This window comes from Sinohyriopsis cumingii, chromosome 18 (genome assembly GCF_028554795.1).
Source record: "Sinohyriopsis cumingii isolate HCF-2022 chromosome 18, ASM2855479v2, whole genome shotgun sequence".
In the NCBI taxonomy this organism is placed as follows: Eukaryota; Metazoa; Mollusca; class Bivalvia; order Unionida; family Unionidae; genus Sinohyriopsis; species Sinohyriopsis cumingii.
Genome location: NC_142978.1, coordinates 58,223,499 through 58,244,205, shown reverse-complemented (window position 1 = coordinate 58,244,205; position 20,707 = coordinate 58,223,499). Strand labels below are relative to the sequence as shown.

The 20,707-nt window shown below is 36.2% G+C and overlaps 1 protein-coding gene across 1 annotated transcript in view; it reads left to right on the top strand.

The window, feature by feature from the left end:
- Positions 1-2,641: 2,641 nt before the first annotated feature.
- LOC149776728 (S-adenosylmethionine-dependent nucleotide dehydratase RSAD2-like) overlaps positions 2,642-20,707 on the top strand; it is a 43,853-nt gene continuing 25,787 nt past the window's right edge. Inside the window, exons 1-2 of the mRNA XM_089941255.1 lie at positions 2,642-2,721; positions 12,743-13,309. Coding sequence (XP_089797381.1) covers positions 12,889-13,309 — 421 coding nt within the window. The 5' untranslated portion in view covers positions 2,642-2,721; positions 12,743-12,888. The remainder of the gene's footprint in view (positions 2,722-12,742; positions 13,310-20,707) is intronic.

Sequence of the window (20,707 nt, the reverse complement as noted above, 5' to 3'; positions counted from 1 at the left end):
AAAAAAAAAAAAATCCCATATTCAATTCCCCTTGTCCCTAGACAGACCCACACTTTATTCCCCCATGTTCAATTTTCCCTTGTCCCTAGACAGTCCCAAACTCTATTCCCATGTAATGCTAATTCCCCTTGTCCCCAGATTGTCCCACGATTTTTTTCCATGCTAAATTTCCATAGTCCCCAGATTGTCCCGGGGGGTGTCTGTAATGCTAATTCCCATTGTCCCTAGGGTATCCCTATTCACTACTGTTGTCTGCTAGGGTCTGTACATGTAGATAATAATACTGCATAGCAAACATACACACAAGAGAATATTGTACTAACCGAGTATGGAGACATACGCTCCTATATGTCTTCGTGCAGGCTTCTATTCCTAGGTAGTAAGAATTTGTCTGAAAAAGGTGATTAAATGAATAGAAAGTAACTGAAAAGAGTAGTGATTTGTTAAAAATCAAACTATCGACTTACATCAATGACTGAACTGCAATACTTGAAAAGAAATTAAAAGAATGATCAAAGATAGTGCCTAACTGTTAACAACAACAAATAATAACTCCCCAAGAATGTTTGAACAACAAAACTCAAACGCACACACACACACAGTGACCATGTGTTCATATGCCCCAGTTATGAGTGAATGCATATGGGTAGAAGAAATGTAATTGCATTTGTGTGTTTTGGGCATTTGAGTGTGTTTAACCATGGAGCTCCCCTTCCCCTTCCAAAGACCCAAGCAGAGGTAGTTTCATTCAGCTAGACTCTCGTGAGAGCCTCGCCATACGACGATCTAACAAAATGCTTCTTTTATCACATCAACAAAATAAAAGGCTAAGAAACTTCAAAAAATCTCTCCCTACCGCCAAATTGTTCTAGACATATTTTTTACAATCTTTTAAACCAAAGTTATATTGAAAACTTAAAAGAATATAATTTCCCACTACTTCCGATGCAATCAGCCAATGAAACTGTTTGTGTCTGAGTAACTTCATATTATCAGTATTACGTCAGACATCTCCTCATCCCATCAGCCAATGGCTTTTCCGACTTGTGCAAAACGTACCATTCTGGCGTTGCATGAAAAGCTCTTTGATTTTAGTTAGACAGAAACATCGGATAGAGAAGCCACGCGATAGCATATGTAGTTTAGGTTGTAATTCTACTGGCCAACCGCTCATTTCTTAAACACACATAACCACCCACTGGAGAATACTTTTGAACGAAGATCATCAAGCGTATTTGAACAACTTTAGCTCTTTTAGATTTCATCCAAGAAACAAATGGAAAGTGATGAATAAAATAGTTGTAAAAAAGCAAACGTGAGATGGAAAAGACAAACTGTTTAAAACAGGTGTAAAAAATACCCATATAAACAAAAACTGATCGTGGATATTATTCAATGGCCTTCTTGTTTTTATCTCGGAAACAACACTATCAAAAGAAAAGAAATAATCCCGCACATGATTTTCTAGCGAAACGGAACCACGCCTGTTACCGAGTATTTATATTTACTTACTTACACATTTTAGCCTAAGCACTAAACGCTTATTATGACGCGTTAATAAAAGACTTTGCACTACACCCGTTACTTAGCACAGTTTTATTAGTGTATAATATTTTTAAATCTCAACAACTATAAAGAATCCCTTGATGAAGCATCGATGATCAGGCAACAGATATGATAAATTATCTACATAAAGTTCTACACACGAAGATGTTTACACAAACATAAATATGGTATTACATTTTGCTAGGAAGTTAATATGTACTATCAAAATAACAAACATGTACAAAATGTTAACGTATGCATTCATTCGTATGCATTCATTCGTAAGTGTATAAATCAAAACCATTAGTATGTGTAATGATAGGCACCGGCTTTGACGCAAAGCTTTGAGGTTTTGTTGTTTATCTTTTTATGCTTTGTTTTCAGTACAGAGTAATTATATTTTATTAATTAATAAACCCCGCCGTCAACGACTTCAAAGTTACACAAACAACAATACAACCTACATGCATTTTGGTAATACATACTGTATCAATAAAATGCTATAGCCGATGTCTACACAATAAAAACAAAGTTAGAAGGCTGGGTTAGAAGAAAGCAATATAGATCGGGAGTATAATAGGATATTTGAACTATTACAGGCCAGGAAAAATGGGGAACGAGACACTAACTGGAGTAAGTTGAGAAGTACAATAACACGTCCGTGGTTTTCTAAAAGTGTTTCCACCTTTTTGGTGGGGTTGCATCGATGAGTTGTAAAGGAATTGTGTTTAGTAAAATGTTTAAGCATTATACACTAACTAAAATCCACTTGGTTTTGTTGCAGCCTAGTGTTCCCCGAGGTGGTTTACTTGTAGAATTTACTTTACTTAGTGTTGCATTAGCAAAGTACTTGCAGTGAGAAACCCGATAACCCTGCGTTCTCTGGCCGTTGATTTTCAATCACAACCATTTTACTTATAGAGTAAATTCTTGTTGTCTTACCAAAATACAACGAGTTTCGTCAGGAAGCTGTCCACTTTACAGGAGCAATCATTAGATTTAGAGGAATGTGAATTATAAAACTGCTTTCATTCTTACCTTCGGTTTTATGTGACAAAAGGTATATGCTGTAAGCTCCAAAATGTATTCTAAACTTACAGGTGGCCAGGCCGGTCTCACATAACGCAAAGATACCAGACAGACTATAGTCTGTTTCAAGTTGGTCGTTTTAACATGGTATGTATATTTGATTTAATTTACATTTTTTTAATTGACTTAATTGTTTGAGTGTTAGTTTTAAATTTGTGTTATTCCCTTACATGTTATAGTAATGTAATTTTGTTTACAGAGAATTTTACATCTTCTAGAAATTAGTTTGACCTGACTATTTTTTCGTGAACGCCTAATAATAGAACTTTTTATGCAAAAGCTGACCTAGTTCCTGACCTTGATACAGAATTAGTAACAGTTGAAGTAAACAACTGTATTTAAAATATTTTTATTCATTCTTAGCGTGGATTTATAGGATGGAATCGAGGCTATACCTGGTGTACGCGACTTTGCACATGTGAATAGCCTCTATTTCGAAATTATGGTTTTACCGGAATTGCGCAGTAGTCAGATGTAGTCTGTAGTCATGTATTTAGAAATAATCATAGTTGGGCTTTTAAACACTTCAGCGTCAAGGTAGTGTTTATTTTTTCTGTTGTGACCAGCTGGAGTTCTTCAAATTATTAGGATTCTAAGAGATTAATTCTTTTCCCTGTCAATATTTAAGTGCTCATACTGAATTCTTGGGCGAAGACATTTATTGAAATTTTATTCGGAATTCAAGTACCGGAATATTATTGTTTGTGGTTCAACAAAGAACTGTAGACACGTCAATACTATACTGGTTATAATTCATTAGAACATTTTATTACTACGACTTTTAATTTTTTAATTCTTGGATTATTCTTGGATTATTTTTTAATTTGATTCCTTAAAACCTTGAGTTCTTTTCCTTATTTTTACCTTGTTTATCTAGGGCAATAAGTTATTTGTTAAATTTTACAAAGCTTGTTATCTTCACTTTTTGTCTTGTTACTTTTTATAAGAGCCTAAACACATAACAAAGAAAATTGGGTTGCTCCTCCTTGGATTTATGAATTTTGGCTAAAATATTTCAGAAAACTTTGTGTTTCATGTGAATTTCCCCAGCTTTTGAAACAAAATTAAATTCCAAGTATTTTGTTTACAATTTTGAAATTTTTAGTGACATTAGCAAGCTTTTTTTATAATGTCATTAAAAGTGGACATCTTTCTTTCAAGTCCTACCCAGGAACAATTAGACCTTTTGAAAATAGATGAATTGATTCAACTTGCCAGAAAATACGATCGTTCTGAGGCAAAAGCTTCCTTAACGAAGCAAGGAAACAATATTTTGGTCCGGTTTTCGGTAGAAAAGATTGTTTCGGGTAAAAGTGCTTCGGTTTCTATCAATAAGTCTGTAACAGACTCTGATATAAAAGTAAAGGAATTAGAATTAAAATGCAAGACGCAATTGGAGCTGAGGAAGCTGGAACTTCAGAAAAATAAAGAAGAAAAATAAATGTAGTGGCAGTTGCAATTGGAGAAAGAAAAAGAACAAAAAAAATTTGAGAAAGAGAAAGAACAAATAAAACTGGAGAAAGAAAAAACAAATGTCATTACAGAAAGAAGAAAGTCAAATGCAAATACAATTTGAGAAAGAGGAGATAGAGAAAGGAAAGACAAAAAGAAAAACAAATGCAGTTACAATAAGAGAAAGAGGAGAGAGAGACAAGAAAGAGCGAAAGAGAAACAAATGCAATTAGATAAGGACGAAAGAGAGAAAGATGCAAATGCAAAGAGAGAAGGAAGAGAGGGAATATCAATTTAAAATAAAAGAAATGGAGCTGGTAAGTGAAAAGCACATTCCCACTTCAAATACAAATTTAAGTTTTGATGTTGCAATGAATATTAAGTTAGTGCACCATTCGTAGAAAGAGAAGTAGACTAATATTTTACACGCTTTGAAAAAGTTCGAAATGGCCAAGGGAGCATTGGACTCAATTATTACAATGTGTACTTATTGGTACAGCTAGTGATATTTGCCATTCACTGCCAGTTCACCAAAGTGCTGACTATGATCTGATTAAGGAATTCCTCATAAGAGGCTATGAGTTAGTCCCTGAAGTTTAATGGCAAAACTTAGAAACTATAAAAAGAAGCTCCACAAACTCATGTCAGATTTGCTAGAGAAAGAGAGCAGTTATTCGATAGATGGTGCTTAGCCAAGAAAGTTGGACAAGATTATGAAAGTTTCAAACAAATTGTATTACTTGTACAGTTCTAGAACTGTGTCCAAAGTGACATTAAGACTTACCTTGACGAGCATAAGATCAAAACTTTGGAAAATATTGCTCGTGCTGCTGATGAGTATTCTGTAATTCATAAAGTTCCTTTTGTAAACAAGACTTCTGGAAGAAAAGTGTTTCAGCCTAATATAGACCCTTCTAAATCTCATACTGGCGCAACTTTTGAAATCAAGCTTTAGATAAGCTGGATCAAAGATGTTTTTCTCTTGCAACGTGTACTTATTGCAAGACGAAAAGACACGTTATTTCTGATTGCTACAAATTGAAAAATAGGCATCATAATCAAGACAGACCTATTCCAAATGCTATCATTTCTAAGATGTTAATATCACGAACATGTATTGAAAGCAATACATTTGTTGGGTCTAATAAACCCCAGTCTGATTTTATTATGGTGAATTTTGACCAATTCATATCAAAGAGTTAGATATCACTCTTGGGGGATTCTGCCAATTCCATCCCTATTAATATGTTAAGGGACACGGGAGCTTCTCAGAGTCTTGTATTGTCAGGTACTTTGTCTTTTTCTGAGAAGTCTTTTCTAAAGAAAGTGTTCTTATTCGGGGAGTAGTAGTGTGCGGCTTTGTTAATGTTCCTCACTGTTGTGTAAATTTGTCATATGCTTTACCCGTTGAGGGCATTCATTTATTAGCAGGCAACGACCCGGCTGGAGATAAGGTTGTGGTTAATCCACTTGTAACTGAGAAACCTTGTTTGGATCAAAAAGTCGATCCTATTGAAACAGAATTCTCTGATTAATACCCAGCTTGTGTAGTTACCATAGTTATGGCAAAGAAAGCTCTTGAGAATGATGATGATAAGGAAAGTATTCCTTTAGCTGACACATGTGTTGGTCAAGCTTTTGATGAAGTTACTTTCACTCCATCATTGGATCAGTCAGAAGGTATTGATCACAGTGAGCCTCTTTTAACAACTCATTCTTTTTCTTCTAATCAGGGTGATAAACAACAATCTCTTGTCGTCTAACAGGAAAAAGATCCTGAGTTCTCTTGATTGTATCAAAGGGCCATTAGTGAAACTGAAGCAAGCCACTGACGGTCTTGTCTGTTATTTCATTAAAAATGGAATTCTTATGAGAAAATGGAGGCCTCCCGAGATACCTTCTGGTGATGAGTGGTCAGTGAACTATCAAATTGTAGTTCCAAAATCGTACAAACAGGACTTTCTTTTTCTGGCCCATGAAACTCCTTTGGCTGGTCATTTAGGGATTAATAAGACGTATCACAAGATCTTGACTCACTTTTATTGGCCAAAAATCAAAAGTGATGTTTGTAAAATAAATGCTGTAGATCTTGTCATACTTGTCAAATGGTAGGAACACCCCATCAGAAGATACCTAAGGCTCATCTGCAACCTATTCCTGCATTTGTCGAACCATTTAGTAGAATTATAGTCGACTGTGTTGCTCCTTACCTAAGACCAAGTCAGGCAACCAATACTTGATGACCATGATGTGTGCGTCAACAAGGTTTCCAGATGCAATTCCTTTGAGGAATATTATATCTAAAACAGTAGCAAACGCTTTAATACAATGTTTTGGGCTTCCCAAATCTGTCCAATGTGATCAAGGCTCAAATTTCATGTTTGGAATTTTCTGGCAAGTTATGTACGAATTAGGCATCCAACAATTTAAATATTCTGCCTATCACCCTGAGAGCCATGGGGCATTAGAAAGAGTTCATCAGACTTAGAAAAATATGATTCGATCATATTGTTTTGATACGGGTAGAGATTGGGATGAAGGCATTCATTTACTATTATCTGCTGTTAAGGAATCAGTTCAAGAATCTTTTGGCTTTGTTCCCTTTGAACTGATATTTGGACACATTGTGCGTGGACTATTGAAGTTGGTGAAGGAAAAACTTCTTTCCAATGAAGATACTGAAATTAATCTTCTCGATTATATTTCTAATTTTAAGTATAAGTTGTCAAAGGCTTGTGATTTTGCAAGAACAATCTGCACTCAACTCAGTCAAAAATGAAATTTAGGATACGATAAAAGCTCAAAAGAAAGGAGTTTTCAGCCTGGAGATAGAGTTCTGGCTCTTTTCCCTATACCACGAAATCCTCTTCAGACCAAGTAATATGGTCCTTACGCAGCTGACAGGAAAGTAAACCGTTTAAATTACATCATAAATACTCCTGGGAGGCGAACACAGAAACAACTTTGCCACATAAATATGTTCAAGGGGTATATTGAAAGAGATAGCCAGGTTAAACATGCAATTAATTTAGTTGTACCTGTCCCACTCATTGAAGATTTAAGTGAAGGAACATCATCAGATTCTACTGATGTTGGAGTGATAAATCTTTGGAATTCAGAAATTATGAAATATCTGGACCATCTGGACCAAAAAAATCTTAAAATTTTCAACAGCAAGAAAAAAATTAACTTAACAGTTATTATTTGAATATGAGCACTTATTTCCAGATGTTCCTACATGAACAAACAAAATCTACAACGACTTTCAGATTGTAAATTCCACACCTGTGAAACAATGCCAGTACATGTTGAACCCTCAAACAGGAATACTTGAAAAAAGAAATTTAGTATTTGCTGGAGAATGATTTCATAGACTCCAGTAAAACTGACTGGAAATCACCATGTATACTTGTTCCGAAACCAGATAAAAGCCCTCCGTATGTGCACTGATTATTGAAAGGTGAACAGTGTAACAAAAACAGATTAATTTCCATTACCAAGAATTGATGACTGTATTGATAAGATCGCAAGTATGTCACCAAAGTTGACCTTCTGAAAGGATTTTGGCAAATTCTATTAATGGAAAGAGCAAAGGAAATTTCGGCATTCGTGACTCATGATGGACTTTATCAATAAAAGGTGATGCCATTTGTGATGAAAGGGTCGCCAAGAACTTTTCAACGTCTAATGAATATGAGCGCCTATGATCTAGATAATTGTGATGCTTACACCAATGATGTCATCATCTACAAAAATGGTCCGACCGTTGTCATTACATCGAACTGTAACTTTAACACATTGAATTATACCTTGAAAATTAATGAAATTAGTGTTGAGACCATATTTAGCTTTAGAATTATCAATATCACTAAATGTGTTCCCAGACCTGCCAGCATATCACCAATACGTTACGTTAGATTACGTTAACTTCAAACTATTTCTTATAGAAAACTGGTACCATGCCCCTTCTTACAGGTGAGTTCATCCAGAAATTTGTTTTCTTAAGATCTTGTCCTGTCCGGTGTATATTTGTCTATATTAACAGGTTCCACGCCCAACAAAAAATCTCGTCACAAACAGCATTTTTGTCCTTTTTGGATAATGTCATGACATTTTCATCTCCTAATCTCACGTGTTTCATACTCAGACAAATTGAAAACTATCTTAGAACAACTCTGCGAATCCATGTTATTGTCAAATCTAAGATACATTTATCAATAGCTATCATCCACAAGCCACCTTTACCACAATTATGATGCAAACGAGTAAGCTTTGGAATAATTATAGTTTTCATAACTGTACTACCTTCTTCCTATCCAAACCGCTCTTGTTTTGGCCTGTTACGTTTCAATCCTGAAATCATTGCATATACGTTCAATACTTCAATAGAGGATGTCTGAGATTCAAAAGAGCATCAAGATTTAAAATAGTATCATCTGCAAACTGTACAGTAATTATCTTTTTTTTCATTTAGTTTTGAACCTTTTATATTTTTATTATTTTTTAATAGTATAGATAATATTTCTGCACAATTTAAAAGGAGATCTGGGGATCTTGAATCACCCTGTCCACAACATCTGGAAACTTTTGAAAAACTCGTGTGTATTTATGATTTGCATGTTCATGTATGTCACCACCAACTAAAACTTAAACGTTCTTATGTGCATGAGTATAGTGTATCAATAAAACCTGCCTTTGCTTGTGTGTCTGACATTGTGTGTGCTATGTATCCCACTTCTTTTACATTCCAACCCCTCTTATGTGATAGTATGTTTGTCTGTATGTAACTATGAACATCTAAATATTGATCACTATACACGGCGTGTTGATTGGATAGTGTGTGGGATATTGGATACCAGACGACTAAGTATTAGATAGTAGGTTACTTTTTCTAGTTATTTTTCAGTCTAGCACTATTTCAACATGGAGGGGTAATGTTAATTTCCATTTGACGTCATGTCGGCACATATTACTCCTAATGCTTGAACAAACATATAAACGAAAATTATCAAAGACCATTGGTTATATATGTGTTCTTTGATTGAAATAGTTGGATGGTTGATACAGCTTGTTGAGCAATGAACCTTACCCTTTCTCCCCTCCCCTGATTTTAGTGCACTGAACTCTACTTTAGTCCGCTGTCTGTATTACATAAACATGTCCCGTAAAATGTTTTCGTGTGTTAGTTTTTGTAGTTTCATCGCATCTAATTCCTTCTGAATTTCATGTTTCGTCGTTTATTTTATAGCTTCAACCTTTTGTTGTAGTCGATAAGTCCACGTTTTGATTATTTGTCCTCCGACGTTTTATTATTGGTCCGCTAAAAAGTATGAGAAAGAAAAGTAAAGGGATAAATGAATGATCAAATAAATGTCAACTAGAAAAGTCGTTATCATAAGTCGTGGCTGATCGCATTGAACATCCAATTTCTGTATATTCCTTTTCGGCTTCGAATGTATTTTAATTTATTTGTCGGACAATTTTTGATGTGTTATTCTGTGAATTTCTTCATACACTTGTTTAATGCCTAATGTCTCGGGTGTGAAAGTGATTCTAGGTAAAAATGAAAATATTGCAAACTTTAGTATTGTCTACACAAATTCTCATTTCTATTTATAAGAAAAAAATGTCATTGGTAACAATAGTCCAAGAAAATAGAACAATATTACTGTAGCTTAGGTGCCATGGACTTAGTACGCACGCTAAAATCTGGCAAAGCTTGACCCCTCCCCCTCCCTGTACACATGCGTACCTTTATACATACACACAACACCTGCGTACGTACGCAAGACGCACCCCACCCCCACCCCCCACCCCCAGTTCTATAGAACGACCTGTATTTAACCAAGAAGAAACAATCAAGGATTAATAATATTAACATATTTAACAAAAGAAATAGTTCATCGACGTTGAATATCTGGCTGCATCAAAGAAATAAGCTGCGTTACTTTAAAACGCTTGTCTAGTGTTCGCTAAAATTCAAACGCCAACTGAACCCAGTCGAAATTGTTAGGTATTAGACTAATTATTATCGAGGTTTCACCCTCACTCCCGTTTCCTATGCCTACGTACATTATCAGTAGACCTCTCACCACCATACGCAAGCGTTTGGAATTGGGTTATCCCCCCCCCCCGCCCCTCCATGGACCGACCCTTATTGATGAGCAGTGGCACAGCAACCGCCAAAGCAACCCCTGCAATAGGGGAATTGGGGAATTGCTATACCACTGTTGTTGAGGAATATTACAAAATTAAACAGCATTATATATATATATATATATATATATATATATATATATATATATATATATATATATATATATATATATATATATATATATATATATATATATATATATATATATATATATATACATATACATATATAGGCAATGAAATCATTGTAGGCAAATGATGACAATCAAAACAACCGAGTGGAATCGAAATCGAAATTAGGTTAGCGGTTCCATGACTTATGCAGAATCACTAGTCTTTACGCTGTTTAACGAAACTTTAAATAAACATGAAGTTTTTGAGCACAAAAAAAAATGCATGCATAAAGGGGCTATGGAAAAGACTATGTATAAATCAAGGAATAAAATAGCTCATTAATAGCCACCTCTCCTGCACTATTTTTCTGTATTGGTCAACGAGACTACTGAATCCCACATTCATTAACACAGTGGGGGCCCCGAGTGGCCGAGTGGTCTAAAGCGCTCTCCGTTACGGATCACTGCCATCTCACCTCTGTCTGTGTGGGTTCGAGTCTAGGATTCAGCCAATGTGGGTATGTGAGAAAGCTTGCCAGTAGCTTCTCGTGGGTCGGTGGTTCTTTCCGGGATTTTCCCGGGTTCTTCCTCCACCATTAATACTGGCCGCCATGTATAGCCTATCGTGTGCTGGAAAATGGCGTTAAGCCCCAAAACAACAACAACAACAACATTAACACAGTGCATGTCATTTATGAACAAGAGTTCTTGATACGGACTATATTATGCGAGTATAAAACGGTTCATGACAAATTGTCTATAATATCTTTGATACAGACCATATTATTATCTGACAGGTCAGCAAGCTGAAATATTCAAGGTGTAATTGCATCAATTATGTTCTACTGCAGAAAGAGATACTACAGTCGTTTACGCTGTAAACCGTAAACCCGTAATCTCAGATGTACTGACCTAAATTTGGTTTCCTGGTGTGTCAATACAGAGTTGTATATTTATACAGTGATAAGATATTACTGTAGTTCAGGGTTGTGTCACAGCCGCATTTCGAAAACAAAGAGATTTACTGGTGATTCGGGGCGATTGCCGAGAAATGTATTGTATATATTTGTAATCATCAACTAAATGCACACGAAGACAAAGATGGGCGATTGATTTATTGATTGTATGAGTGGTATTTCGAGGCATAAGAACACAAAGACATGGATATGTGATTATTTATATAGTCCTTGATTCTGAGAAAGGTGGTTCGATTTTGCGGAAAATGGTCAAATTATTATGTTTGTTATTTATTTTCCGTCTTGAGGATAAAAAGAGGGGCGTGTGGACAGAACTCTACCGAACCCCGTACTAGATCCTCAACTGCGGCTTTTGCATTAATATGAGACAGGCCTCAGCGGCCGATCAGAACTGATCAACTCAGGATTCGAACTCGCACCTTTCTGGGCAACGAGTTTGGCACGCTAGCCAATGAGACAAATGTGTAGATTAATTTACATATACCAAGGTCTTAGTAGTAGTAGCAGTAGTACGGTAATTATTATTATTAGTAGTAGTATTGCAAACAGAAGATAAAAAAAGAATTACTACGACGACGATCGTTCTGTTTTAAAATTTAATTTATTATGTCCAAATTATACTCTTATAATATTTATCCCCCTCCAAATAACGCGGTGTCTCATACATACTCTCTCTCTCTCTCTCTCTCTCTCTCTCTCTCTCTCTCTCTTGGGGTCCCGAGTGGGCCAGTGATCTAAAGCTTTCACCGTTACGGATCACCGCCATCTCACCTCTGTCTAAGTGGGTTCGAGTCTCGGATTCGGCAAATGTGGGTATGTGAGAAAGCTTGCCAGTAGCTTCTCGTGGATCGATGGTTCTTACCTGGGTTTACCCAGGTTTTTCTTCCACCATTTGTACAGGCGGTCACGTATAGCCGCTGAAAAATGGCGTTAAACCCAACAACAACAACTCTCTTTCTCTCTCTCGAAACGAAAAAGAAATAACGCTTAAAGAAGTGATATACTTTGATACTAAACCAATCAGACTAAAATCCTTTCTCAATGTTAAAAACATGAGTGCCAATATATTATCGGCTGATGTGAGCAATGCGTTATACATCGAAACCGAAAGTGAAACCGAAAGTAAAATAAAGTTAATTCTGAAATACGCATGTCAACACGAGTATAAAAAATAGTGACTGTAGCAGTGACTACCATATACGAGTGATCATTTGATACGTAAACGTGAAGTGAAATCCTTGAAAAAATAAGAAGAGAAAAGGCGATTAGAAAACTTCATTCCGAGATTTATGAATTGAATATTTAAAAGAATACGTTCATCGTTATAGAGGTTTGTAATACTTTTAAACTCTATACTTTTTTGTATAACCAAGATGAAGGATTTATTTTTAAATTGATGGTGTTTTCCAGCACAGCAACACGAACAGTGCGTTTAGTGAAGTGGCACATTGGAGTAAAGTACATTGCCCTGGGACATGCTTAGATAACCGATCCAGGCTTATCCGATAGAAAGAACGTTTTCGATGAAAGACATTTGATTTAGTTAAGCAGTAACAATGATGCCCACGATATTATTCATTGTGTTTATAGCTGGAACAATTTGTGTGAGCTTCTTTGCATACTTGGCGCGTGGAAAGAATATTAAAAAAGTTCCAACATCATTGAATCCTAAAGTGACGAAAAAGGGAATACTGGTAATAGAGAGTGACGATATTCAAGGGAAAAAGAACCAGAGATTTAGCAAAGAAGAAAACACAGATTTGGATAAAAAGCAAATCAACCTGCCGATCGTTAATGATGGGGATATTCCTACGTGTATGCCCATTAAGGGGTCTGAAATTATCCCTATCAGTGTGAATTATCACTTTACAAGGCAATGCAACTACAAATGCGGATTTTGTTTCCATACAGCAAAAACTTCATTTGTGCTTCCCCTAGATGAGGCCAAGCTTGGCCTACGGATGCTGAAGGAAGCCGGTGAGTATTTGAATAATAAAATAGAACAGATAGCAAAAGTAATAGAATCAAATAAATGGCAGGAAAAGTAGAAAACGATTGAAATGAGGAAGTGAGACAGGGTAAAATGTGTTCCGTTATAAATATCTTTGTATTTTGAGAAAAAGGGTTTTGCAGAAAAAAAATGAGACAATTTTTAAAGAAATGCGAACGCATATTTGATTATACACTACAGCAGTGACAAGCTATGATGGGAAAACGAAATATCGATTATTATTCTGGCGGCGGCAGCGGAGGCAACACAGTTTGTTAAGGTTTTGGTTTACGTTTTTAAAGCAATACTTTGATTATGTGCTTGATATGCAGGCCCTAAAGTATGTATGTATGTGTGTATGTATGTATGTATGTATGTATGTATGTATGTATGTATGTATGTATGTATGTATGTATGTATGTATGTAACGTATGTATGTATGTATGTATGTAACGTATGTATGTATGTATGTATGTATGTATGTAACGTATGTATGTATGTATGTATGTATGTAACTAATGTATGTATGTATGTATGTATGTATGTATGTATGTATGTATGTATGTATGTATATATGCACACATGTATATGCATCGTGTTTTCTTGTTGTTGTAGGGTTTAACACCATTTTTCAGCACACGATAGGCTATACATGGCGGCCAGTATTAATGGTGGAGGAAGAACACGGGAAAACCCCAGAAAGAAGCTACTGGCAAGCTTTTTCACATACCCACATTGGCTGAATCCGAGACTCGAACCCACGCAGACAGAGGTGAGATGGCAGTGATCCATAACGGATAGCGCTTTAGACCACTCGGCCACTCGGGACCCCCGCATTGTGTTTTACGGATCGCTCACTCAGTCCAGTGGACGTGAACAACGAGGCAGCGGATTAAGTGTCCACTATGAGTAGTGGAAGTTCACTCAGTCTGGTGGATTTTACGCCCATTGCAGTGGAAATCCTTTCAATTTAGCAGAAGTGCGTCACGGCTTTTATTGCAGCTGTAGTCGGTTTTATTGCACCCTTCCTGATTCTATTGTATTTTCTCCGCGAGTCGAAACACTAAACAGATGGGAGAAACCCGGACAGCGTAAACCCGAACATGACAGTTGTCGATTCCACACCTTTATCTGAACAAACTCTACGGTGGTAATCAGTTAAGTTGCATTAACCGTGAGAGAAAAAATATCGTCCATGGCTGATGTACACTCATGCAAAATTAGATACTAATATTTTCCTCATATGTTGCGTATTATAACCTGAGTGTAACAAAGAATTTGTCGTTGTCGTTGTCGTTGTCTTGGTAACATTTCTTTTTATATTCATCAGTGGCCTAGTTATGATACATACAGATGAACGCGCGTAACGTTGAAAAAGTGAGGTTTTAAATTTGATCTAAATCTTTAGACCGTGTCCATAATGTAGCGTACATCACAAGAAATTGATAAGTTACACTTGACATTTACTGTTCTGCATCAAGAAGTAACTTCGATGCTTTTTCTTAATAAATGATTTTTTTATAAATGTGTTTTATGTGCTGGTTGAAAGTTTGTCATAGTTTCCCTTTTATTTCTATACGATTTTAAATACCCACTTTGAAAAAAAATTGCTACCGGTAAATGCAGTCATATATATACGATCAAATAAAAGATTACAAATGAAGGTCGTACTGTTTATATCGGACGTGTACTTTTATATTGGAAATGTACAAACAAGAACACTGTATCATTATGACATGCATGTGAGGTCAGCCGCTACGCCTGTTACTGTACATTCCTGCATCCAGTCAACAGCAGTCAGTCAGGATCGTTCGCATATGTGCAAGCTACTGTTCAATGTCACGTTCACTCTGCGCCATAGCCAGAATCGACTCTGCTGTATGGCGATTTACTATCTAGTTTTGGATATTATCCTTACGCCGACCAAGTCTGATGGCACGTCTGTATGTTAAGAGCAATAAATTAGTTCCAAAACATATGGCCCCATTGCTTTGTTAACTTTCATGACTTACTTATATCTCGTTTGGAAGTAACTCTAAACCAAGCACAATTCGTTCACCAAATATGTTAGCATGTGTATTTAAAAAGCACACATTTGTCTGTATTTATTGGAGCACTTCCGTTGTCAAATATTCATTTTTTTTAGATCCCTGGTTTTGCACGGTGTAAAGCTTTTACAGTTTGGGTGGTAAGTGAATCTTGCTTGTAGCTCGCAAACCCATAATGCCTAACAGAAGTAATCGGATTTTTTTTAAACACCGAAACATATCAAGTTTGTGCTGCGCTTCGAAGTTTCAAAATATACATCAAATGTAAAAAGAAAATATCACGAAACCATACGCCATAAAACTAAGCAGATATTAGACCGTTATTTTTTTTAAATGGTCTGAGAAACGAATTGGCTTTTATCGTGTAAAACTGATCTAGATCGGTATATGAAAAACTTAATATCAAGACCGGATCGGGGTGCGGGTTTTCCGGCCCTCTCCTATACAAAAATATGTACACACATATGCAAGGTCACTTGTCACTTTAAGTTTGATCATCGTTATGCTGTTGCGCATCTATATTGGGTAGTATGCACACTTTAGGTAAACAGACACATACAGACTTGTTTTGGCACCCTTTCAAGGAAAGTCAGGGACCTTTGAAACCTTGGACCCCCGGGGCCCCCAAACCAACACTTGATCTGACCCTTCCCTGAATATAATGGTTGCTGATTTTTAGCCTTTTAACTTAAATTTAGAATGAAATGGTCTAATGGTCTTGATGAACGCTTAAACTTTGCAGTATACAAATACCTTTATCGGTCAAGTCAGAAAATGAATGTTTATTTTAATGTGAGAGTATTATAATTTTTAATGCGTCTACACATTATTGAAGTATGCTCTCTATCTGTGACTCTTCATGCATAAAACGAAGTGATTTTTATGAAAAAGGCTTACGTCACTTTTTCATGACTCGATCATACAGCACCAGCCGAGAAGCGACATAATTATTTTCGAAGTTTGTCGCTCCGCTTGTTAATAATGGCCACTTTGAAAGGTGTTGAGCCTCAATCTTGCTTTTATTTTTAGCACCAATGTTTAAAAAAAAAAACATTAACCTCTGAATACAGATATTTTATGTTGATGGTGTGAAAACGAATTTTAAACTTATAAGTTTGACTGGGAGACGCAAAGTTGGTTCAGTTGTGATATTTTCGCGTATTAGTGTCCTTTTTTTCATTTTGTAGTATTCACTGTCGAATTTGGTCGTAATTAACAAGTACGAATTTAAATCTCCAGAAATGTATAAGATTGAAAGACAAATGAATTATCATTACTACTTTATTCAAATTGAATACACTGATAATATTCGCGACTACCTTAGAATACATATGAAGGTGTTCAAGATGAACATGAAATGATAGGGTTTACAACTTTTGAAGTCAAAACCTCTTCATCTCCATATTCGTTGTACGTTTAGTTAACGAAGTTTTACGATGGATGTCTCTTTAAAGCCGTGGAAACAAGAAGCCCCATTTTAATAGCGATCAGTACAATTAGAGATATAGCCTTGGAAAACAGTAGTATTGTTAGGTATAATGTGTTCAGCTTATGCCTAATAATTTACAAGTTAAACAACGGGGTGGAGGAGGTGGGGCAAGAGGTATGAAGGAGAAAACTATTTCACCTAGATAAACCAAATCGACCTACAAAATTGGGGTTACTTTTAATTGTACATCAAAATACAGTCATCATCTACCGCAAATACTTATTTCAGAACTAGATTTTGCATTTGTGCTGAATTGCAAAAATGATGATGTGATGAATGCATGGATAAATTAACTGCTGCTGCATTATGGGGAAAATGTTATTTTCTCACATCAGCACGTACTAACTGACCCCACCCTCTTTACCTTCGTTTAGTATTGCTTTTAGTTGTGCTAGTCCAAAATTTGTTCATGTGACACTCAATATGGTTGTGATATTTTCGTGTATTGTGTCCTTTTCTAATTTTCTTATTATATATTAGTAGTATATGGGGCCACCCTGGCGACAATGGGAATTAGCATTAAAAACACCCCTGGGTAAGATTAGCGACAATGGAAATTTAACATTAACCACCCTGGGTAAGATTAGCGACAATGGAAATTTAACATGGACAAAAAACCCTGGGTAAGATTAGCGACAAGGGAATTTTAACATGGGCAATGGAAATTTAACATGGGCAAAAATCCCTGGGTCACTCTTGGGACAAGGGAATTTAACATATGGAAATTGAACATGGTGAGTCTGTATAGCGTCAAGGGGAATTGAACATGGTGGGACTGTCTAGGGACAATGATGGTAGAGGGTCAAACACAACAGAGACAGAGACATACATACACTAGTACAAGCGTGAGATTTATATATAAAGCATTACCAAGACCTGAAATCTTGCTGGGGTGTTCAAAAATTTGCATATTTGTAATGATGCTATAAATAGCTATAATCAAGGAAATGTTCAACGACAAAATGGATGTGACTAAAAGTAACGCTAAAATGACGAAATTGTCCCAGAATTTAAAGGAAAATAAACATATCCCCGAAAATTAAGTTACAATGGTTTAGACTAAAATGGATAAAATAAGTAACTACTTACAATATCAACTTGTGTGACGATCGTGGATAAACACCCATGTATCTATTTATAGCTATAATCAGCTAAAATTCATATGAAATCCCACTATCTATTTATACTACAACTTGTGGGTTATTCCTTTGGAAAATCCCACTATCTTTTTATAGCCTCAGCTTGAGTGACGTTCCTGTTTATGAATTCTAGTACATATGTATAGCTACAACCTATGGAAATCCCCAAGTCCATATTTATAGTCTCGAAATTTCCAGCGTCAGTGACGTCACTGTACTGAACACTAGGGGATAAATGTCAACAGTGTTGCAAGTGGCTGACCTGAATACACGCTACTGCAGGTAGGTAGGTAGAGTGTATCTGATAGGGATAAAGTGAGCTTTTATAGGGACAAACAGAAACCAATACACACACACACACACACACACACACACACACACACAACGTACGCGCGCAGACATACGCACACACACACACACTGCCTCTTACGTTCTTCTTCTCTCTCACTGAAATCGTGCGATCGTTTCATCTCGATTGCTGATTCAGAAATGATTTAACCAAGTTCATTCTCTCCATATATACCCTCTCTACCTCTTGTTGTCACAATGACTTGGTATATTTCACAAGGGCAAGTGAAAGCCAAGCATATAGGAGCCCAACGACAGCGGTGCGTCTTAAACACCTCATGCATCTTGATGACCCTTCGATTCAAAGCCTACCACGAAAGAAAAAATTTGCAAGAAAAAAACCCAGACAGTTGGTGTCTTCAAGAGAGCTAGAGACGCCGGCACTGTGTCGCTGGGATACGTACGTACTCCAGAAAACTACGCCACTCGACAACGTTGTCTCCTTCTCTCAGTCACTTCTACTTTGTCGCTGAATACATTCTACCAACCCTGTTTTAACACACGTTTCTTCATCTGATATTTTTAAAAAAATATATTAAACGCATTTTTAAAAGAACTACCCTTTTTCGACAGCAGTGACGGCGTCTCCTCCTGCTGTTACCACTGTTGCTGCACAAAGATGATCTTTCCTTAAGATCAAAATATGAGACAGAGCAAGTAAGTTGTGAAGTTGAGCGGAGGTGTCTAAACAACAACTGTCAAGCCCCTATGTTCCATTTCTGTTTGTGATAATAACTTGTGATACTTCACATTTTCTAAAGTGGAAATCTTTAAAAACCGTACAAAAGTTATATGACTTTGGCTTCTGACAGTTGTACAGACACTTCACTTTATAAGTGTCACGAGAAAATAGTGTATCCAAGTTTTACCATTTTCCAAAACACCCACACACTTGCAACGTGATCAGAATCTGTACTTCTTTATTTGTGGATATCCAACAGACCCGTCCCAGCAAATATAGCTGGTTAAGAACTGTAGGAATATCACCTCATTTTTTTCAGAAATATCAAAGCTTTTATGTGTATCTTCCCTGTTCCACCCTTTATTAGTGCTTAGGTATATTCCCTAAAAACACAAACAATTTGGAACAAAATTAAATTTTGAATTAAGGTTTCTCTCTGTTTATACATTTTTTTCAAGTTGTTGGTGCATATGACATCCAAATACTTTCTCAAACTGAGAGGCATTTCTACACATGTCATTGCCTTTGTTAAATTCGGTTTTGTTGGTTAGTCATCGTTAATCTTTAATTCTATTTTTATGATGTATTTCTTTTTTGCTAGAAGATTTAATTTATTTATGTTGTTTAGTCTGTTGCTGCAAAAAAGAAAATGCATGTATCTATAGCAAAGTGTTTAAGTTTGTTCAGTTTTTTATTTCAAGGTCTACAAAAGGTACCAAGTTTGTCTTGCAAGGGGATTGAAACTTTAAGTTACGCGGACGTGAAGGAAAACATACCTTTGTTACTACAATTTGCTGTCTTTGTGTTCGTTCTAATCATGCTTGCCTTATATCTTTTTGTTTTAGGATCATATTTCTTCTGATGTAAATACATACATCAATGGATAGACAGCTTGGGTTATCATCCTTGAGGTTCACTGTACTTTTAGTTTCTTTACTTCATACAAACCCCAAAATCACTAGCTTGAAGGGAAAAAAATAACAAAAAACTGACACCTGGTACTGTAACACATCTGTCTCTGTTGATGTGAGTGTGCTTGATAAAATGTTTGAGTAAGATTAAAAATGTTTGTCAGTTTCAAAACTCGAACCAGTACTGTGGCCGTTTAATATTTTCATGTGGCAAGAAGAAATGGTACAATACGCAACAAAGGGATTGTACATTTACACTCCAATCTGTCTGCACTGCAATGGTAACAACGCTCTTGCGTTGACATTATTTTGTCACACTACCTAAGAAAAAACAATTCATCACTCATCATAAACGATTTCATTGGCTATACATATTTTCTTACCGCTTTCGCTTCGAATTGACTTCAGTACCTTTTCGCACAGTGACAAGATCGGACGTGTTTTTATGCTTTTTTTTTTTTTTTATTCTGCGGCTGGTCGCTACACTACTTGCTCTGAATTTACAACCAAACATTGTGTTACGCATTGTAAGTGACTTCATTGGGCCAACCGATATTTTACACTTCTGTCTCTATTCATGTGAGTGTGCTTGTCAAAATGTTTGAGTAAGATGTTTGTCAGTTTCAAAACGCGAACCAGTACTGTGGCCGTTTAGTATTTGATCTGGCAAGAAGAAATGGTACAATACGCAACATCTGTCTGCACTGCAATGGTAACAACGCTCTTGCGTTGGCATTATTTTGCCACACTACCTAAGAAAAAAACAAT